At 42.6% G+C, this 23,298-nt stretch overlaps 3 protein-coding genes across 3 annotated transcripts; 1 reads left to right on the forward strand and 2 right to left on the reverse strand.

Moving 5' to 3' along the window:
• Positions 1-2,750: 2,750 nt before the first annotated feature.
• On the forward strand, positions 2,751-3,863 carry BJ212DRAFT_1304394 (uncharacterized protein; the record flags this gene model as incomplete). The annotated part of the gene is made up of 4 exons (XM_041333591.1): positions 2,751-2,779; positions 2,858-2,939; positions 2,996-3,011; positions 3,040-3,863. The coding sequence occupies 4 exons, from the start codon at positions 2,751-2,753 to the stop codon at positions 3,861-3,863; spliced, it is 951 nt and encodes a 316-aa protein (XP_041186805.1).
• Positions 3,864-13,254: 9,391 nt separating this feature from the next.
• Positions 13,255-14,571, reverse strand: BJ212DRAFT_1304395 (uncharacterized protein; the record flags this gene model as incomplete). Its single annotated transcript, XM_041333592.1, has 5 exons — positions 13,255-13,288; positions 13,436-13,454; positions 13,545-13,634; positions 13,781-14,386; positions 14,448-14,571. The coding sequence occupies 5 exons, from the start codon at positions 14,569-14,571 to the stop codon at positions 13,255-13,257; spliced, it is 873 nt and encodes a 290-aa protein (XP_041186806.1).
• A 6,645-nt stretch (positions 14,572-21,216) lies between these two features.
• Positions 21,217-21,819, reverse strand: BJ212DRAFT_1486822 (uncharacterized protein; the record flags this gene model as incomplete). The annotated part of the gene is made up of 4 exons (XM_041341173.1): positions 21,217-21,387; positions 21,439-21,461; positions 21,512-21,695; positions 21,748-21,819. 4 exons carry the CDS (start codon positions 21,817-21,819, stop codon positions 21,217-21,219), a joined length of 450 nt encoding a protein of 149 aa, XP_041186807.1.
• Positions 21,820-23,298: the final 1,479 nt, after the last annotated feature.

Consider the following 23,298-nt stretch of genomic DNA (forward strand, 5'->3'; position numbering starts at 1 on the left):
TGCTGGATGGAATGTGCATATGGTGGACAGGGGTGTATGGATCAGGCCAGTAGTGAGGATCCAGAGGTCCAGAGCTCAGGGGTAATTCCATAGCAGAGCTAATCCTGCTGAGGTGTGGAGCACATGGCAGAAGAGGATCCGGGAATGAGTTGGATATGGGGTCCAGAAATAGGTCTGGAAAGCGTGGGAATATGATGGGATCTATGTCTGATATACGGGATATGACATCCTTGCTGAAAATACAAGTGGATTTGAGTGGTCTAAAGTAATCTTGATTATCAATGTCAAGTACTGCCATACCAACCATCTTCTCTGGAAGTCCATGGAGTACATGGTAGAAGTTTCTTGGTTGATATTTGCCAACTAGCTGGATCATTGCTTCTTTGTCAGAGCTCTCTTGACTGGATTGCAATTGAGGAATGGTCTTTTCACTCATAGTAGTGCAGGGTTTACTGAACATGTCAATATCTATACTGATCCCATCAAGTATATGCAAACCATATCATGATTTGCACATGTTTATCTTCAGTTTCTCAGATCTGGCACCTGGTATGATTGGAGACTTTGCCTTAGCATTGGACTTCTTGGATGACCAGGCAAGGAATAATAAATAGACTACAACAGTAAGCGGATCCTCTTAAACTTGCCTTTCTGCTAGTGAACTCACATGTAAGTAGGGTACTTTTCCTTACAGCAGCATGGACCAACCACATTACTTGCACATCTGCCATGATTTAGAGTCTCATATATTTTCCACATTCATCATCAGTATCAACATTATTGGTCCTTACCATCAAGTTCAAGTTTGGCCTACCATTCTTTGTGGTAGTATTAAACCCATAAAGACTGGAACAATATCTACTGCTAAAGCTAGTGTCATTACATTAGAGAAGTATAGCTTTCCTAACATTTATCTCAAAGGGAATGAAAATCTACCTGCCAGTATATCATTGCACCATCCTCGTCATTATCCTATTAAAGAGCTGATATCTTGGGCAGATTGTTCACATTTCATGATAGTTCCACCATGGGCCAAGCTTGAAATCTACAATTTCAGGACTGAAGAGGTGGATAGGGAAAAGGAGGGCCTGACTTGGGATGTATTCCAGGGTTCCCTCCATCCCTACTGGAAAGTCAGCAACATGATCCTTGTATGAAAAAAGATTTATGATCTGCTGTGGTCTTGATGCTATGCCAGTAGACCAGGATGGTGTGTCAAAGAGATCAACAGTCATCATGGCAAGAGAGAGATTCAATAATTCAATAACCAACCTGACCTCCAAGCAAATCATCATTATTAATGAACCAGGATTCATTGCACCCTCATCTCTACCTCAACTGCCTTCCTATTCCTCTTCATCATTTGGGATTTCCTTCTATCATATATGAGCTCTTGTCAAACAAATGCAAGGCATCAATTTCTTTATCACAAGGCAGCAACACATCTGGAACAGTGCCTCCTTCATCATCAGCATTTCACACCTCCAACATGTACATGTCTTCTGTCACATCCTTTCAATAATAGGATCCCTCTGAAGGGAAACATCAAAGAATATCCTGAACAGAAGAAGAATATTAGTGGTGAGGTTTTGTACCAACTGGACTAAGGATAATGATGTTCTACTTTTAATTCAACATAAGTGGGATTCAGAGCTGGCCTTGAAACTTGCTTGGAACTTCCCTGAAACATCAACAAATAGGCAAACTTTCAGTATTGGAGTCTGAAATCAAAACTTTATGCTACACATGCACAATGTCCCCAATATGTTCACCCACTGTAAAGCATTCAGCACACCTCAAGCAACTTTCTCAAATATCTGCTGGTCTAAATATAAGCAAACTACCACCACCACTGTTGCCACAGCTGCCACAACCACCACAACCTTTGAAATCCTTGTGTGATAGGGGAAGGGCTAGGGCTAGGGGGAGAGTGAGGGGTACTACTGTGACTTGTGGGAAGGGATGAGGATGAGGAGGTACCAACCATCCAGATCCCCTCCCAACATCAATCTGTAACTGATCTGGACAATGAAAACATAACTGGCCCTGAAGATTGGCCTACAACTCATAGGGATGATACTAGCTTTGTCTCTGCCAAGATCAGGTTGGACACCACCAATTTTGATGGCACTACAATCCTTGTATCCTGGCTTGCTACACATCCAGCGGACTGTGATATACTTTTCTCTGATAACAAAAAAAAATTGCAGCATGGTGATCAGCACTGATTGTCCTTCAGGCAAGAGTAAAGTCAATATCTACATTGTAATTGCTAGACATGTATTTGAAAACGACCTGACATATGGGACCCAGTACACTGTAGAAGGGAACTAGCCAAAGTTTGGACGAGCCATTGCCAATTGTCTCACATAGTATGTGCATCTTCTTCCTTACATGTGTATTCACTAACTGTTATGAACTTAGATAGAGTTGTTCCAATAAAGGAATCAAGGATCAGGGTCAACCAAGGATAAGACCTTGTCAAGTCAATGCCTCCCTCAGGAGTGATCATCTAGACTCCCACAGGATCTAGAGTTCAAATGAGACATAGGCTAGCCTCCTTCCTGAGGAGCTAGAGTTCAGATATCAAGGAGAACCCAGTAGATTCAAGTTGGAGAAAAGTACAAGTGCTAGCTAGGGTTTATATATGTAAAGGAATCGTGCACAGACCAGGCTGGTAAAGAGTAACAAGTACTAAGAAAGGAAGGTTCATGAGAAAGCACAGTATGAGACAGAGATAAGAGAACAACATGAGGAGACAGCAAGGTGAAAAGGAAGTGTAAGAAGTACAGCCATGAGGTATCTGCAGTGATGATGAGAAAAAGACTAGGGTACTGTAACACTAACAAAACCTTAGTCTCAGGGAGAAGTATAAGGCTGTAACCAATCATTTTGGGATGACTGGTACTAGTGTCAACCCTCTTGACCCTCTATCTAAAGTAAATCTTTGAGGCAAGTTTTATTTTAAATCATTTAAATTATCTGATTAATCTAGAAACATTACAACACAAGTATCATCTGAATTTTCATGGTTTGAAGATCTTGATGTACTGTGGAAGGACAACCCTGCCTTTGCCCCAAAGACCTTCTCCTCTATTCCTGGAAGGGATCACACTGGTGCCCTCCATGTGCTAACAGAGCCTAAATGCAAACAGACCTCTCACCCTACTGGCAAGCAGGTTGCCTCTCATCCTGCAAATTCCAGTGCCACCACAGATGATTCCATGGTGCACTCACAAGCAAAGGGGAAAGAGAGGGCTCCAAATTTTGAACCCAATGACACCCCTTATCCTACTGCATCCCAAACTCCTTCCAATACCAACCCTAACCTCAACAATATAGATGCTGACCTTGACAATATGGACACTGACAATTCACTTGACAAAGGTGTGCCCCCTGCTACCTTTATTTGGGGCCACAACCCTCCATATGACCCTACATACGATGACTCTGACCCTGCACTTGAGGAGTGTGACCTCAGAAATTTGGATAACAGCACTGAGGAGTTGGAGATGGAAGTGGATAATGAGGAACAGGATGACACTCAGTGTCCAAGCAATAAACACCCACACCAAAGGTCCCCCTCACTATTCCACACCTTCAAGCCAACAAATCACACCTCACAGTATCATTGTCATGAAGTAGCCTTCACTGGCAAGTCTCACACCGCCCATGCCATGGAGCATGGCTCCCCTCATGCAAAAAAACCAGTGTCTATGGCATCATCATTGGTGAATACCCCCAGCTTGTCTGCATGGACATTTGCTTCATCATTCCACATGGTATCACAAGACTCACAGACCTTGCTCAAACCTGGCCAGAAAAAGACTGCACACAAGTGCAGCCTTTCAGGGCATGTTTAATCAGGAACATCAGATGTGCTTGACCAAGTGGGGTCTCTCACTGACAATATAAGCTATATCTACTCTGCAAAGGAATCTATCTTTGAGTACAAAATTGCCAAGGTCAATGTGCTCTGCCATGAGTGCAATATACAATTCCAATGGGAGCAGGGTGTAATTGAGCACAGTGAAGCTGCTTCAGTGCACCAGTGGTCACAGGAGGCAAAGACACTCAAGCTTTGTCTTCTTGAAGCCCAGGCCAAAGTTCAGTCAGAGAAGGTGGCAGCTCTTCACCTTGAAATTGAGTTAATCACTCTCAAAGAAGGGTTGTTATCAAAAGAGATTTGATTTGTTGTTTGCTTGCTCACAGCTGTTGCTATACTTGTTCATGTTGGAGCTTTCATTTGCCATTTGCATTGGACTCACTTGTTTGCATGTATTCATGTTTAAAGTCATGTGCATTTTTTGTAAGCCTAGTGTACCTTACATGTTCTATTTCACTAATGTTATGCATTGTACCTTGTTCTTGCCTACCCCTGCCTCCTCTCCTGGGTTTCAAGCAAGTAGTCTATCAACCAACCATAAGATGCCTGTCCAGGTGTTCCATCATACAACATATCACCAACTCTGTCCTCACCAGCATCCTCCTCTTGTTCCTCTTCAAACTCATCCTGCCCTGTGGACCATTGAGTAGTAGATATGTGGTGCTCTTCCTCGAATCGGATAACCATGTTGTGGAGAATCAAGCAGCACATGATCCAGTATGATGTATACTCAAGGAGTTTCTCAGTTTGTATCAGATGCCAAAGCTCAAGTATTTGTTGTTTCTACCATGAACTAGCATAGACACACAAGATATCTGGCAGAGGCATTACTGAACCTTCTTTATTTCAAACATTTTCACAAGAATCCCACATACTTGGATGAATATAAGGTGTTCATTGTAGATTTTGATAATCCAGCCAGTGAGAAGATGCTATGCCCCCACTATTATACTGACTTTGGATCTCAAGGAACATCCTCTAGCTTTCTTTTGCATATGCTATTGTGACCCCAACTGAGACAATACTGTGTAGGAATGACTTTTGTGCCTGATGTGGTATTAAGACATTTCTGGGCCCCAGACTCACCTTCACTATCACCACTCTCCATTATTTCTATGATTCCTTGTATAAGTACTTGTGATCAAGAGAATGATGTTAGTATCACACATTTTTTACACTACATCATTTACAATGAGTCACTTGCAGGTGATGAAGTGACCAGCCTCACCTATTGTCAGACCACAAACCAGTTCAATCAGAATCATCACTTCAATGTTTATTGACTTCTATTTATGCATATGAACCTCTGAATCATTAATTATCACTGGGTGGCAATCCTGAACCCCAGAACATCATGTGATCATGTCATGTCTGTGAATGGCATGAGAACATCATGTAATGTGAAGTTGGTATATCACACATTGGCAAATTTTGCTCTTTCTTTCTTACCATTACCTTTACAGGTGGTTTCTCACCTCTATGGGCATTTACTGTTGATGATGATAGCCACCTCTTCTCTTCCTCCTCCCACTCCTAGCATGCAAGCAACCCTTGGACTATGTTGGTGGTTTCTTGCCTATATGGGCATTCACTGTCGATGATGGTGGCCATCTTGCTGTCCATTGGTCATTATGGTATCACTACTGATGGCCACCTTTTGCTGGTATTGCATTTCTATATCTTTGTAACAGTGTTTTCCTTTGTCACTGTGAGATTGTAAGTGTACTGTAGTGTATATGGGATTCAAATTAATTAATTCATGTTTGAATACAATGTGTTCGATGTCAATTGTATTGGATTTCATGTTTATGCTACATGATTCTCGTGTTATTTGGCCAAACATTCAAGTCAAGATGAGTGTCATTAGATCGTGTAGGTGACTGTGTTGTGCAATACATGATTGTGTATTATGCACTTGATGTTGTGTATCACTCCAAGAAGTATTTTCAATGTGCCAACAAGCTCAAGTAAAGTATATCAATTATACCCACTCATCTGCATGACTGTCTTATCGCTCATTTTCTCATTTCCCTTCTGTCACCCAAGTGCCTCCAATAAGCAGGGGACCTCAATCAGGAGCAAGAAAAAACCTGGAGTTCATACTGATTGGTGACACAACAGGTTCTCAAGAGCATGAGAGGTGGCCCAACACTTGGAGTTGAGGAGAGGTTAGACAATACTTGGACACTGTCATATCCCACAATCTGGACCCACATTCCATCATATTTCTATGCCTTCCAAGCCTACATCCAGACCCCACTTCATATCCAACTCATTCCCAGATCCCCTTCCACTGTGTGCTCCATACCTCAGCAGGATCGACTCTGCTCTGGATTTACCCCTGAGCTCTGGACCATCAGATATCTACTGCTAGCCTGATCCATACCCCCCTGTCCCATCCACCCTATGCACACTCCATCCAGCAAGACATCTGGACTTCACCTTGTCTCAGATTCTGGACTATATCCATCTCCTCATATTCTGGTCCTGTATCCACCCTGTCTTCCAGATCCCCAGATCTCTGGACCTATTCCCACCCTCTGTCCAATATCCTGCACCTATCACCATTTAGGCATCTCTGCCTTTCTGGCTTTTGGTTACCTCCTGTTCTGTCTTGCTGATTGATCCTTGTATGAGTCTTCATCTCCGAGTTCATTTACTTATGTTCTGTCTTACTTACTAATGTGTTTCCACATGCTCGTACATAGCCCTGTGCCTTTGCTTACTGATCCCCTCAGATATTCTCCAGTATATAACCCCTGTAGATACTCCTGTAGTTTCCTCAGTGTGAATATCATCTTAGACTTTGCTCTACTTGCCCAATCCTCTCCCCATCAGGCCTAGGGATTGATTCCCTAGGCCAGAGCTTTGCCTTTCTGGCACTTACCCTCTTTCTGGACTTAGGTCCAATCCCTGTTCTCTCTGACTCTACCTTAGGGTAGTCTACCTCTGTTTGTTTCTACATTGGACAGAGTCTGATGTAGCCCCTATTCCTTCCAGACCTCCAGGTGTCCTGTCCTTCAGATGTCCTGCCCTCCATACCTTCAGACATCCTGTCCTCCTAACCCTCAGATGTCCTATCCTCCTATCCTTCAGACATCCTGCCCTCCATATCTTCAGACATCCCATTCTCCTGTCCTCTGGACCTTCAAACCCTTGGACCTCCTATCCTTCCATCCTGTTTCCTGTAGAAGTATTACCTTGCAGTGGGAACTCTCCTGAGCACTTCCTGCATTCCTCCAGAACTCTCCTGCACTCCTCCAGACTTTGTCAGACCATCATTGGACCTCATATGAAATGAAGGGCACATACTCAGGTAAGGGGCACAGTGTATGAGCTGAGGCCAAGCCCCTCTGAGTCAGTCTCTCTCTCCCTTGAGCAACATGGTTCTTAACAGATACTCATTGACATGGATGACTATATAGCCTTTGAGATGGTATCGCATAGTACCAAATTGTGCACATGATGCAGGATACTCCATTGAAAGTTATGTGGCATGACACTAATGAGCAGTGACTATTATACATATACAAAATATGATGGGGATGGGGTGATAGGTCAAGGAGACAGAACATAGCTAAATAGTGTCTGAAGTGGATGATATTTGTACATCTGATGATCATCCACAATCATTATACAATGCTCAGTAGAATCTATATCTTGCTAGTAATCCTGTGAAGTGCATCACACATCCAATACATCTTCAACAACAAAATACTTACCATTCACTGCATTTAACAATTGTGAGTGGTGTGATTGTGGACACCAGTCTGTTTTAGTCACTGATCAATAAGGTGAAGTCCATCCTCACTTCACACTTTCTACAGCCTACATCTTAACCACATATGCCAACTATCAACCATTACTCCATTTGATCCTTCATTATGCCTTCCACTGGCAGATGACCTGTGGGACCATTGAGACTGCCAACTAATGAAGGTATGCACTGTCTTGCATTCAGTTCACATATTGTACTGACTTCAGCCAACCATATCAGTCATTGCAGAACAACCCATTGCAGATTGTGTAGATGCACATGAGCACCAGACGTGGGTCATTATGCATGTCAGAATGCACTTGCACAATGTAACACTCGGTGCACATGACATCTTTTGGCTCACTATTGATCTTGACAAAACGATTATCTTTGACAATAACTGTCATATCCGCATATCCAGATCTCAGATCCGACCCTTATCTCATCTCAGATCCACATCTTATCTCCCTCCAACATCTTGTCATTCAATCTGTCCACTCATCCAGTCCAGTCCACAACCCATCTGAATCCACAACCAGTGCTTGTCTCCTTTCAGTAACCCCCTAACTCCAGTATTTCGGTTATCTGTATATCTGTCCTGCTCCCTGATCTGCTATCTATGTTTCATTTCTGTTTCATGATTTGTGATCCATCTCTACTTACCAATAGACTATCCACATGCTTTGTACATAGCCTCGGACTCTGCTGATTGATCATTCCGTTAGATACCTATAGTATATAACCCCCTGTAACTTTCTGTAGTACCTCAGTTCAAATATCATCTTAGTTCCACTCATTCCTGTCCTCTGGACTTGAGTACCTCTACTCTCGTCACCCTCTGAGACTTAGGATTGATTCCTATAGTCTATCCATATCCGCCTCTGTCTCCAACAGTCCATTACTGTTAGTTTCTAGTCTGGACTTGTCCAGATTAGCCTTACGATACTTATCCCTCATCCAGAAGTCATCTGGATCCGTTACGCTACTCATCCGACCTTCTGGACGCGCTAGTCTTGCCTTCCTGAAATAAGGGGCAATACTTGGGTAAGGGGCACAGCACATGAGCTGAGGCTGAAGCCCTTTGGATCCAGTTATCCTTTGAGTATGACCTTAACAACAACATTGGCAACTGCAACATGGAGTGTGAGGCCATCATGCAGCAGAACTGTATTGCTGTGCACAAAATGATTGATCTTGCTGAGGTGTAGAAGCTTGAGATGAACAAGGTGATGGAGGAGTGCATGACCTGGGAGGAGACTGATGCTGATGGGGCATATATTGACACACTGATGAAGAAGGTGTTGGAGTTGCTTGGTGAAATCATCACAACAAGTGCAGTAATCCTCAAGACCATCAATTCAGTGGTACTCCGTCACAACCATACAGCATCATGCATAGAGAGGAGAGCCATGAAGGTAGAGACACATGTTTCATTCATTGTCACATTGTGTACTGAGTTGCAGAAAGAGGTGGATGATGCCCTTGTGCATTCAGGGTTCTGGTAGATCTAATAGACCTTAGGGTACAAGGTCAAAAATGCTATCATGATGATATGTAATTGATGTAGGTGTTCAGACATTAAATGAATGGTTCCTTCATGTTGCTGCAACCATTGTCAAAGGCTCTATGACCCAGGAGCTGCTTGTAGAGTGACTTGAGAACACTGTCATAAGTCTTGACATAAATATGTACTGTTAATGTAGCAAAGAAAACTTTGCCAGCTCCCAAAGTATTCAGCTCATCCTCAGTGCTGAAGTTCACAAGGTTGTTGATTGTTTTGGTGCATGCTTTCACTAATACTCTGTGTGCTTCACTATATTTTGTGTTTGTAGGTGTGAGTATTCAATAAAATAAAACACTGGCTCCATCACCATCAAGACTACTATCTAGCATACAGTATGACCTCAACGAGCTTTCCAATCACTTGGTGAGTGTAGTATAAAAAGATGTCAGTTAGTAGTTACATTGCATTGGGTTGAATCCATGAGAAGTCCAGTGTCATGCACATTAGCTGTGTATAGCTAACTCTATAAGTATCAACTATCTCAACAATAACAAATTGACTTGCTTGATCCTGAGCATGGAACTGCACTTGAGATGAATCAAATCAAGTAAGATTCTTTTGCCCAGATTGCCCCACTCATAAGAAAGGATAGTGTCCTACATTGTGATTAGCTTTGTTGGACAATCCTTTCATTATCAAGAAAGGTGTCAACTGCACTGACACCCTTGGATGATGGTGATAGAGTGATCTGATTTTGCATTGAATATCAAATTATTCCATCAGTCAGGTAGGGGATTCTGTCCAGCTGACCCCATGCTGATTTCCGATGACTGAAGATCTTGCATAATATTGTTGCAAGAGCATGTACCAGTGATCTGGTGAAACCAATGTCAAGAAAGGAGCTTTCTGCCCACTTGGCCTAACACAGTTAGGAACAATCATTTGTATACAATAGATTAACCATTTACTATTAATGCTGGTTCTAATATGCCTCATCAGGTGCTCACTATGTATGGGGCATTTGTAAGCTAAGCAACATCCATTTCCTCATCTCACTCCACAGATGCTGTTGTGTCCATTGGAAATGGCCTGGATTTCTGATGATGTGGGGGAGGGGGAACTCACTTGTTTCTCTTTGCTATGGTCATTTTATTTTGAATCTCCTGACACTTTTGCCTCTCTGTTTTCCTTCTCAAATTCCCATCAGTGTCAAATGGTTGTGAGTCCATCAGGTCAGCTGCAAAGAAACACTTTCCCTTGATCAGCTTCATTGTGTGACACGCTTTTGGAGCCTTTCTCTGACTCTCTGCCCCCTGTCCAACACAGTCAATCCTGTAAAATGCAGGATTTGTTGTGAATACTATGGCATCATGCTTCTGCATCCACACTCTTACACCACTTGCAGGGAGATAGTGCAGGTCAGAACACACCTTGCACAACCCTTCCTTCAGTGCTGCCTGCTGATCCACTTCCATCAACTTCATCATCCTGTGAAACTCTGTGATATACCCATCTCCTTCCCATAGTGCAGACCACTGAGTATTATTTTTATGTGATGCATCAGGGTCAGGAAAGAATAGCGAGCACCTGTTCACAAATGTTCTTGACCTAGGACCCATGCAACCTGGAGTTACACCCATACTATCATGCAGCCCAGCATTGTATGCTTCAAACACTACTGCAGCAAGGGTGTCATCAATGCTAGTAATCATCCAGCACTTCATGGCCTCCTGAAGTGAATTTGGATAGGGTCTGATGCCTTTGAATACTTCAGGCATGAGCATCAGCCACATGTGCCTTGTGAATATCATGATCAAACACTCAACAGAAAGTGGACCATTGGATAATTTGGGCAACTATGTCCATGGTCTCATGATCATTGCAGGTGAGTGTGCAATGGCTGATTATTGATAGACTGTGGGGATTGACATGCACACTGCTATCCATTCAGTTCACTAGCAACACTACTAGCAGTGGGAGCTTGATTTATATTGACATTTGGCATCATGTGACCTGTTAACTTATGCCTGAGAAATGAGTTTGTAATTCCTGTTGGTGTGGCATGGGAGTATCACATGATGTCAAGTTGATATATTTTCCTTTTGCAAATTTCTTTCTTCCTTTCGTACCATTACCTTCCATTGGTGGTTTTCTTGCCTCTATGGGTGCATACTGTTGATGACAGTGACCACCTTGCTCTGTCCTCTTTCGCACACTTGTTAGCTTCACATCTTCCTTCTCCTTGGGCTATGTCTATTGGTTTTCTCAGCTCTATGGGCGTATACTGTTGATGATGGTGACCATTTGGTTCTGTCCTTTTTCACATACTCTACCTCATATCTTGGACTATTTCTGGTGGTTTTCTCACCTCTATAGGTGTGTACTGTCGATGACAGTGACCATATTGCTCTGTCTTCTTGCACACACTCTCTACTTCTTATTTTCAGGCTTCTTCTGCTGTGATCAGTATATTTGATAGTCTAGTCCATGCAGTGATCAATATAACAATGTTTGCATCCCTTTCTATAAGTGCTAGCAGTTGCACTGCAGAAAAATGCAGATTACATCTGGGATGCATCTCATGAATCTAGACATTCACACCACATTTGTTGCACATAACACTCACATCACAGCAGCGCTGGGATTTCATACTAATCCTCTCATGATGACCAGATCCTAGCAATATTCTACCCTAGATCTGTTGAATTCAGGATCTTTTTTTTGTCTAAATCCAAAGTTTTGTGTGCATAAAAACCCTTGACCCAGCCACAACACTTCTTGCAATGACATGACAATGAACACTATCTGCATACAACTCCAAGGCTACATTTGTCCATTTTGCATATGTGCCTGCTATACTAATAATATCACATGGCTGCTCATATACTAGCACAAGGAGATAAGAGAATGTTGAAATCAGTGTCTGCCCCAGAGTACCAAAGGTTTTCCTTGCAATGATGAGGTAATGACACTGCTTGCAGGAGTTTTTATATACTGAAGTATTGCTTACAGATCTTCATTTCTTGAGCCATGGTGTAAGCGCTTTTAGCAACCAGTTAGAGTGATTGATTTCTCTGGTTTGGTTCTGTAAGTGGCTAATTCTTCCCTGTAACAGTACAATTTGTGTCTAGTATGAAATCAAGTCTTTCCTTATGGCAGGATATTTGCACCATTTACCTTTCCCTTCTCCAATATTCATTAGATAGTCTGGGAAGTGCTACAGATTGACTTTCTGGATGCCTAGCAGAATTCTGAAGCTTTGACCTACTAGATCCTTTGTTCAAGCATTGTGTTCTGTTTTTTTTTTGCCACATGACATACTAAAAGGTACACACTCTGAATTGCATTATCACTTGCATGCTGTTGATTATCCTTCTCTCCCCTCACATTCATGGTAGTTTACTGTCTACTGCTATCTACCTGCTCACCCTTGTCATTCGTTCTCTATACTTGCACCATTATCTGCTTCAATATATTCAATGCTGACTTACACTTTGATGCATTGCAAACACCTGTCTGTATCTTTCCATTGCAACTTCAGGTGTGAGTTTTTGGCTTTGAGAAGCTTGTTTTTATTCTAAAGGAACTGGAACTCATTTTGTGTTTGGTCTTTCAGGGTTGAAATCTTCATTTCAAGCTACTCATGGGTGACAATTGCAGTATTGGGTCTCACAAGGTTCACAGACACAGTGAGGGGGAGAATTGAACTGTACCATTACTCAGACATCATACAGTGCTTGTAACTATATCTGAGATTCACCAGCAGTACTGCTATATGATCTGCTTGTCACTATGGCCAATGGGTTGGAGTATGAACAGTAATCAGTGCACTATAGCAGGCTGCAGCTGGTGGTGGGAGTACTGGGTAGGTGGTTGGGGATTATAAAGCAAACAAATTACACAAGAATCTATGTGAAATGAGACACAAATGCACAAATATTGTGACCAATTGTTTGACAATGTTACAGCTGCAGCAGACCTGACAAGAATCTTGCACAAGTCTGCTACAGATCTGCAGGTTTTTGCCACATCCATCCTATACATAATCAGCCTTTTTCTGCAGTGTTTATTGCCTCCTTCAATAGGCCCTGTTCTTTGATCCATCCACTACCTGAATTGACCTATTAGAAGCAACTCTTGCCTGTAAAATATTTGAATCAACACAGTAAATACAGACATAAAACAAACATAAATGAAAGCTATCTACATTTCCCTCACACATGGGGTCAGCTTGGTAGGAAACACCTTTCAATGTAACAAGTGGACTTAGCTATGGGGAAAATCCTACCTGACCATGACTGCAAGTTCTGATATTCAGATCAATATCAGTACATACAATCATGGTGAGGCAAAGGCATTATTCCATCTGACCCCTGTGGTATTATAGAGTTGCTGACCAGTGAGTTGGAACATCTTGTATCCATCAGGAGATGATCCACCCATGTAGCAAACATTCACCAACCATGATGGCATGCTCAGATATTCAACTATAAAGTATTCCAGATGCCAGGTTTATTAAACACAGATGACAAAATCACATCTTGCATTACTAACTACCAGGACAATGAATCTATTAGGACCTCATCAAACTCTTCCAATGACTGATGACATAAATTGACAACTGCCCACACACATGATTCCATTTTGTCCGCTCTCCCCTTCCATGATTGTGCCTGCTCCTTGGTGTAGAACTCCATATGACAGTGCCTGAGAATTGCCCCATTCCCAATGATTAGTTGACTTGTGAGATCCACAATTGTGTCCATTTGATGGCTGACATATGCCTTCCTTGGTCCTTCCAAATTATCATCATCCCAAGCATCACAAGCATTCTTCACATGCTGCACCTTAATCCTGAGTGCTTGCACCAGCTCCATAATCCTCCAGACCATCTGTGAGTCCAACTTTGCACTGTAGATTGCTTGTGCTAATGTGGTGCGTCTTTTCCTCTCCTGGCTTAATATAGCATCCTCAGGTAGCTTGCTCCTGGTGTCTTTGTGCAGGGGTAGCCCATTCATTGGCATCATTGGTGTGGCAAGCAAGCTGAATGACTCTGCAAGAATATTATGGAGGCCCTTAGCACAGATGTCCATGTGCCAGCATATGTGCATATGGACTGCCAAGGCATGTGGATTGCCTGCATGGTCAGGATCCATTCTGTCCATTGATGGCCTGTATTCTACAATGATAAGATCCTTGAGGACAGAAGAAAATGGCATTGCAATATCATCTGCTACATCTATCATCCATCAGCAGTCAGTCAGTGTGTGGAAATGAACTGAATGTATCACAGGATGTACAGTGACCAGACATTGGCATCATAGGCCCTGGAGGCTTTCCACCTGTGCATGGCATGATGTCAAAAACAATGTAATGCACCAAATTGAGAATATATTGAGGTTGCAGTTGATTCTGACTAGTCATGGAATGTGTCTGAACTCAGTTGTGAGGAGTATTGTATGGTAACAGCTAGTGGTGCAGGCAACATTTAATATCAAATGCATGTGTCCAACTGACATGTTACAAGAGTGTGTGATCCATCCAGTTGACAATTTTGTCTCTGACAATAGCATTAGCTTGGTACCTCTCCATCTCATCTTGAATGCAGAGGCTAATGAGGCCCTCTATCTCCTTTCTTTGAGCATTTGTTAGTGCATCAAGCCACTCCATGTTGTTTGTCTGGATGTCAAGTATCACAGTGTTATATCATACCTCCTCTCCCAAATTGTCAATATGGTCATGATAGCTCTCAAGGTCCTCCTCATATTTCTTTCTCATCTCATCTAACTCTGTTTTATGCCTTTTTATAATCTCCTTAAGCTCCATGCAACTACAGACCTGATTGCTCTTGAGATATGTGATATGGATTCCACTTGTTCAAGCATCTCTTGCAACTGGACAGCATGTTCCCTCCAAGTGGACTCCGGCCATGAGGAGTGCACTCCTGAGATTGATTCAGTCCCCTGCTGATCAATACATCCATTAACAAGAGCAGTCAACCATACAGATTAGTCAGTACTTACTGGTGATAGCCTTTTGACAGATTCAGAACTAGATTGCATTCATTTGCTCACTCTCTCAGGTGTATGGTCATATGATGGGCTGCACTTTGAGGTAGAGTGATACATTTGATCCAAAGAATATGAATTAGTGATAGTTGCCAACCATTGACTTAGTACATAGATCAATAGCCCCATGTGCCCAACTCATGAACATCCATTATGTAAGCAATGAACTGAGGGTCTGATATTACCAGATAATCAAAACCATACTATCGACTTGCACAACCACAAAGTCTCCAGGGACATGCATGGAACAAGGTATGTGCATATATGCTCAGCATCCTATGTTGCACAAATGTTTCTAATACAGCCCCAACACCCATGCACATTTAGTGGGCCATGAATTGACTCATGTGTGCCTCCTCAAGCTCCCCTCTTTCATGGAACCGATCAGCCTCTAAATCTTCAACCTCATATCCAACTCTTTCCAATGTCTTGAGAAGTGTGTAGGTGTGCTCCCTCATGGTGCAGTCTTGCATTGATGAAGGACAGCAGTTGCATTGGTTGTCCTTTGTATCCATAGTGTAGTTAGTATCAGATATATATTTAAGAATAATCCAAACATACCATTGTTGTCCCTTCAGCTGACTTTAAATGAAAGTGCATTCATTTGCTTGCTTTGTAGGTGTAAGATCAACATTAGCACCACATTTTGATCCAGACAAGCACATAATCAATAGAGGTATGAGGTCAAAGTCAGCATGTTACTGACTATGGATAGTGTTTGGATTTGAAAGCAGAGGGATGCAGGAATGCAACATTCAAACATTGTATCAAACACATCTTAGGTAAGCATAAATGCTATCTCTACATACTAACCCGCTGTGGGAAACACAACAAGAAGATAACTGGAAAGTGTTATGATCAAGCTAAGTCTGTGGCAAGCAAATGAAGCGAGTGAGTAACATAGAACTTTGATTGGGGCTTGCACCAAGCCTGCTGCAACCAGCAAGTGTTTGCAGGTATGAGTTCACAGCAATCGACCTAGCTGTGAGAGCTATGATTGATTATTGACAATTATGACAGTGAGTTGTCAATTGTTCTCTTCACAAGGCTAGAGACATTGGCAGCAATGAGCTCCAATGAAAGTACTTGCTAAAGAGGAGAGCTTGCTTAGGGCTCAAAGGGTAGGCAGTATGAACTAAGTAGATTCAAGTTAGAGAATACAAGTGCTACCCATAAGGTATATATACCATTGGAAGGGATAAGAGCAGGTCTGCTGTATTAGTGGTAAGGGTAGAGGGCTAGTCGAGTCATGACGAGTCAAGATACCAAAGTAAGTAGAAAGTACTGGTTGAGTGGTAAGGGTAAAGGGGACATGAGTCATGGTGAGTCATGATGAGTCAAAATACCATAGTAAGTAAGAAGTACTGGTTAAGTGGTTAAGGGCATAGGGTCGGTGAGTCATTGGACAAACTGAGGATAAGGTACAACTGACAGAATGGTCAGTGGAACAATCAAGAGAAAAGGGTAGAACGGTCAAGAAGGAAAAGAGGGGCAATTGGTCAAAGAGGAAAGAGTCCAGCAAGGGTGTGAGCAAGGAAAATGAATAGGGGCCAAACAAGTGGATGTTACTGTAACAGAAAGTAGACTTCTAATGTTGGGCTAAATGTGCTATGCCTAGCTGCTATTCAACCCTAAAGGGTTTCTGGAATAGACTCAGTGCTCAGAGAGAGTAGGAAATCATGCTAATAACTGCTCAGTCTCAGACTAGTACTGGTAAGAGGTGAAACTATGATGATTACATAAGCACCAAAGTGCGAACATAACACTAAGTAATATCTGCCTATACAAGCCCACAGTAAATGAAATCCCTACACTGCATTGCTTATACATAGCTGATGCAATGATGGGTGATACTGTAATACAGGTATGGTTTGATTTCCATGATTGTATTATGTGTTTTCATTTTGTCACACCTGCATTAATAACACATGTGATTCATCTGCACTGACTTGCACTTGCATGGACTCATTTGAACAATTCCTGGCCCTCATGCACTTGGGCTAGCTCCCATTAACTCACCCATCACACAAACCTGTCTGCATGCCTCTGCACTCACATGTATGTGCTTTTACCCCATGTACATGTCTGTATCACAGCATGAACACAAACAATACAGTGCTGGAATGATTTAAGTATGTAACAGTACACCTTGATAACTGACTTAGTGCTTATCATTGTCCAAATCAGCTGGGGGAATACCAATCACTCAAGAAGGTTGGTAAGTGGTGCCATCTTGTGACAATTACTTCAGTCATTTTTTGGTGATCTGGGTGCTATGCTAATAATAGAATACTGTCATATCCCATATGCCAGACATAGATCCCATCATATTCCCACGCTTTCCGGACCTATTTCCGGACCCCATATCCAACTCATTCCCAGATCTCCTTCCACTGTGTGCTCCATATCTAAGCAGGATTAGATCTGCTATGGAATTACCCCTGAGCTCTGGAGCTCTGGATCTTTACTACTAGCCTGATCCATACACCCCTATCCTGTCCACCCTATGCACATTCTGTCCAGCAAGAAATCTGGACCTCACCTCATCTCAGATTTCAGACTATATCCACCTCCTCATATTCAGGTCCTGTATCCACCCTGTCTTCCGGATCCCCAGATCTCCAGACCTATTCCCACCCTCTGTCTGATATCCTGCACCTATCCCCATTTAGGCATCTCCACCTTTCCAGTTCTTGGTTATCTCTGTTTCCGTCTTGCTGATTGATCCTTGTACTAGTTTCATCTCCAAGTTCATTTACTTATGTTCCATCTTACTTACTAATATGTTTCCACATGCTTGTACATAGCCTTACTGCATTGCTTACTGATCCTCTCAGATATCCTCTAGTATATAACCCCTGTACAACTCCAGTAGAGTCCTCAGTCAGAATATCACCTTAGATCTACCCAATCATCTTCCACACTTCAGTCCATCTGAGTCTCATCCTTTTCCATAAGGCCTAGGGAAGGATTCCCTAGGCCAGAATTCTGGACCTTCAGATGTGTCCCCTATGTCTCTGTCCTAAGTCTAGGGATTGCTTCCCAAGGCTGGAGTCTTGCCCTTCCAGCACTTACCCTCTTTCTGGACTTTGGTCCACTTCCTGTCTCTCTGACTTTACCTAAGGGTAGTCTACCTCTGTGTGCTTCTACATTGGACTTTGTCCGATGTAGCCCCTATTCCTTCCAGACCTCTGGATATCCTGTCCTGTGCACCTCCAGGCATTGTCATATCCACATATCTGGATCTCAGATCCAATCCACATCTTATCTCCAATCCTATCCACATCTTATCCTCCTCCAACATCTCGTCATCCAATCTGTCTACTTATCCAGTCTGGTCCACAATTCATCTGAATCCACAACCAGCACTTGTCTCCTTTTGGTAATCCCCTAACTCTGGTATTTCGGCTATCTGTATATCCGTCCTGCTCCCTGATCTGTTACCTATGCTTCATTTCCATTTCATGATTTGTGATCCATTTCTACTTACCAATAGACTATCTATATGCTTTGTACATAGCCTCGGACTCTGCTGATTGATCATTCTGTTAGATACCTATAGTATATAACCTCCTGTTTTCATCCAGCTGTTTTGGATCATTTTTCACCCAAATGGTGAAGTGAGGAGATGGTTGGGCATCCATGACTTCATCCACAGCAGCCAGGAACCTTGACATCTACAACTTTTATCAGCATAAGTGTCAGGCTTCAGCAGTTGTTGTGATACTCACAACATTACATTGATATTTTCCAGCATGCCATGTGAAGGGTCCTGCCTTTTACCCCTGTTCATTCACTTTACCCTTATCCTGTAACTTCAATTTTGTTAGTTCTGCTACTCACTTCTTATCCCTAAACTCTGACACCTCTGGCAGATTCTCATTTTTTGGGATACACACTTCAAGATCATAAATGTCAATGCTTTCATTGTTGCAAAGTTGGTTGAGGCCATTAACACACATGCTGGTATGGTCACAGACCTTTTGCCAATGTCAAATAGCCCTCTATTAATCAAACTCCAATTGTTGTTGCTGTGGCATGAGAATGTCACATGACATGAAGTTTATATACTGCCCTTTGGCAATTTTCTTTCTTGTTTCCTTACCATTGCCTTTATGGGTGGTTTCTTACCTCTATGGATGTTCACTGTTGATGATGGTGCCCACCTTCCTCTTCTTTATTCAACTCTTGTCATCCATATGCAAACCTTGGACTATGTTGGGTGGTTTCTCACCTCTATGGGTGTTTGCCATCAATGATTCTGAGGTATCACTGGATTCTGAGTTGACAGGGCACTTGGCTGTGTTGACTTTGATTGACATGGACAGGATCTGAGTCTGAATGCCATTGATGACTCAGATCAAAACTAGTGCAACAGCATTGCTCATATGTCCATATGGTATACCAATACCTCGGCCCATATGTCTAAATGATACATATCTGGACCCACCCATCTATATGACATCCCCCTACATCAGCCCACCTATCTATGTAATATACACCTACATCAGCCCATCTGTCTATGTAATATACCACTATGTCAGCCCACTGTTACAAACTAGGATAGTTCTAACGACAGACAACTCAATAAGAGTAAGGACCTCTGCTGAGATTCTATGCAAGATGATAAGTCAAGTGTTTGATGTAAGCTAAGTCAGAAGGAGTGCTTCTAACTTAAAGTACGGTTCAGATGACAAGAGATTGGAGGTCTCAAGTGAAGGATGTTTCAGGTAAAACCTAGTAAGATTAAAGTACCGAACTAAAATGTACAAGAGGACTATTTATAGTGAGCTACAAGTGCTTTAGGGCAGGCATGAGAACAGATATGAGTCAGAGATAAAGAATACGTAAGTGATAACAAAAATAGGTCATCTAGTGACAGCAACAGCAATTGTGATGTAATACAAGGTATGAGTCACAGATAAGTCTAGTGGCGGTGTCATGCGGCTCATGATGTAATAGACAGTAAGAGAGAAAATGAATAGGGATGTACATGGTTGTAACACCCACCCATCTATCTAATATACCCCCATGTCAGCCCACCTGTATATATAATAAATATTTCACCACCCCATCAGCCCACCCATCTACAAAATAATACTAATATATCGGCCCACCTGTCTATATAATAATATCTGCCATATATCTCTTTTCAGCCCAGCTGTCTATAATATATGTCTATTCTACTCTACATATTACCCAAATGGGCCCACCCATCTCCATTGGTAATAATATTTCTCCTGGTCCATCCACTATTGTTGAGGATATTTATAACATTAGCATAGATGGGCCCACCCATTCCCATTGGAAATAATATCTCTTCTGGCCCACCTGTCAACATCAAGGATATACATACATAACATCGGCCTATAGTCTGCTGGCCCATCTTATATGGGATATTATGTAGGTCAGGTGACCCATATAATATGGAGTTTGTCACTGAAGGGGCTCCCCCATTAGTGTTCACTCCTCTGTTACCTAGGCCTACATGCCCATACCTCGGTATTACTCACTAAAAGACAGTAGAAAATGCATGAGACTGTAAGAAGAACATCAGTGTAATATGTTATGACATGTAACTGTCGATATTTATAGTCCCCCTGCCCCTGCAGGAGACCAGCCAGCAGGTTTATCTTTCAAGAGCTCATATGAAGAATGGGGAAAGAACCACACATTAGATACCTCCCCTGGCATAACCCCATCCTCTGACACTCCAGGCTCAGGAGTCTAGTCCCCTATGCCATAATAGAGTGTACTAGCCATGAGAATGATAACCTTACCCAGCCAGTACCTTGAAAAGTATGAGGACATGCTAAATGACTGAATACAGTGAGACTCATCATAGTTTGAGTTTGAGATCAGGCAGGTAACACTCTCCACCTTTAAAATGGCCCATTAGAAAAATAACTGCTAGCTCCTCATCTAAGCTGTCCTGGTGTGGGAGTACTGATAATTTCCATATAATCACCCTACCCAGAAATGGCCTGGGATTAACTACTGTCTATTTGCCTGCCTCAACTGTCTTCCTGTATTCCTCATAAAATTCTGGAAAGGCCATGCAAAACATTTCAGCAAAGTACAAGGCCAAGACCTCAGTCACCTGGAAGTATGCATAAATATATGGGGTGCCATGAGGTCCAGACACCATGTCTTTAGACAGGTGAATCCCATGCTAGTGGTTAAACATAAGAGAAGCAAGTTGTAACATGGAGGAACTGCTAACCATTTCAGGATCATGGCCTTGCTCTGGCCAGCCATGAATGAGGTGTATCACACCAGTGCTCTCTGATGCAAACTCATCGTCTTCATAAATGTATTCTGCCCCCTCTCATACAAATTTCCTTGATTGTTGGTCTCAGTAAGAGTTTCACCTGGGGGAATGCTGGCCTTGGCATACTTCATTAGGATGTCCCCCTGGTTGTGGTGACCATCACAAATAGTGTGCTGCATAGACACTGGCACTTTATCAGGCATCTGTGTCTATATATATAGTTAGACAGATCATACCTAGGGCAATCACAAACAGCCTTACCTTGATTCCATCAAAATACACTCTGCTACCTGCACTCTCTGCATTGTCAAGACACTCTGAAGATTGCCCCATCACTGATGGTGTGTGAGGTCCTGGAATGTAGTGTGTGTATCCCTTCAATAATCCACAGGTCTGGCGACCTGTCAGTTCATCCTCCTGCCAAAGTAAATAAGCACCTACCTCAACATTGGCTTCTGCTCATCTTACAAAGTATGTAATGAGAGTGTTGGCCAGCTCATGCTAAAAAACTCATGTACCTGTGCTCTATCCTTGAGACCATTTTTGATGCAAGCCTAGAGTTCTTTGAGGGAGACGCCTATAAGCCTATACATAAGCACCTTTGTCATATGCCCCCTCTGTCCAATATCCTGCACCTATCCCCATTTAGACATCTCCACCTTTCTGGCTTTCAGCTACCTCTCATTCCATCTTGCTTATTGATCCTTGTGCAAATCTTCATCTCCGAGTTCATTTAGTTATGTTCCATCTTACTTACTAATGTGTTTCCACATGCTCATACATAGCCCTGCTCCTTTGCTTACTGATCCCCTCAGATATTCTCCAGTATGTAGCCCCTGTAGGTACTCCTGTAGTTTCCTTAGTTTGAATATCATCTTAGACTTTGCTCTACCTGCCCAATCCTCTCTTGGACTTACCCATCAGGCCTAGGGATTGATTCCCTAGGCCAGAGCTCCACCTTTCTGGCACTTCCCCTCTTTCTGGACTTAGGTCCAATCCCTGTCCCTCTGACTCTACCTTAGGGTAGTCTACCTCTGTTTGTTTCTACATCAGACAGAGTCTGATGTAGCCCCTATTCCTTCCATACCTAGGGGCACAGTGTACGAGCTGAGGCCAAGCCCCTCTGAGTCAGTCTCTCTCTCCTTTGAGCAACATGGTTCTTAACATCTGGACTTCATCTGGATTAGTCTTATCTGCTTGTCCAAATAACATCCAGACATCCATCAGATTTATCTCATCTTTCAGATCTGGACATCCATTGTCTGCCCTAGTCAAATCCTGGAAACTCCAGATGACTGTGTACAAGCTGAGGCCAAGCCCTTGTGATCCGACCCCCTTGCACACATGACCTTAACACACCTTACACACCCAATACTCCAAGTTGTGGTTCACATTGATGATAAAGTGTTTCACCAGCTGGCTTTCCAACTACTTTCACTTGCAAATAATTTGTTTCAGAAGGATGGTCTTAGAGTGCAGAGTCCTTGTTCACTTCCAAAGGGCACACTTAGAGCTGTCTTTGAGCATGGCAGCCACTTGTGAAACCAACTTGCCATCAGTCACAGATTGCAGCATTTCACTGTTGCAAGAATCATTCAACAGTTCAGTCAAGCTGCTGAGGGATAACCTATCATTATCATCAATGTCTTGCAGCATGAGTCTTAGGGAGGAGGTCTTGGGAGTAAGTATGCCCCCTGCAGATATCCATTGACTTGGCCAGTCCCATATGAGTAAAACTATCATACAAGCATATAATTACTACCTACTGAATATGACAAGTAATGCACTTAATAGGCCTGCTGGGTGCAAAAT

Source organism: Suillus subaureus, assembly GCF_016647635.1.
Source record: "Suillus subaureus strain MN1 chromosome Unknown BJ212scaffold_61, whole genome shotgun sequence".
NCBI classification, from domain to species: domain Eukaryota; kingdom Fungi; phylum Basidiomycota; class Agaricomycetes; order Boletales; family Suillaceae; genus Suillus; species Suillus subaureus.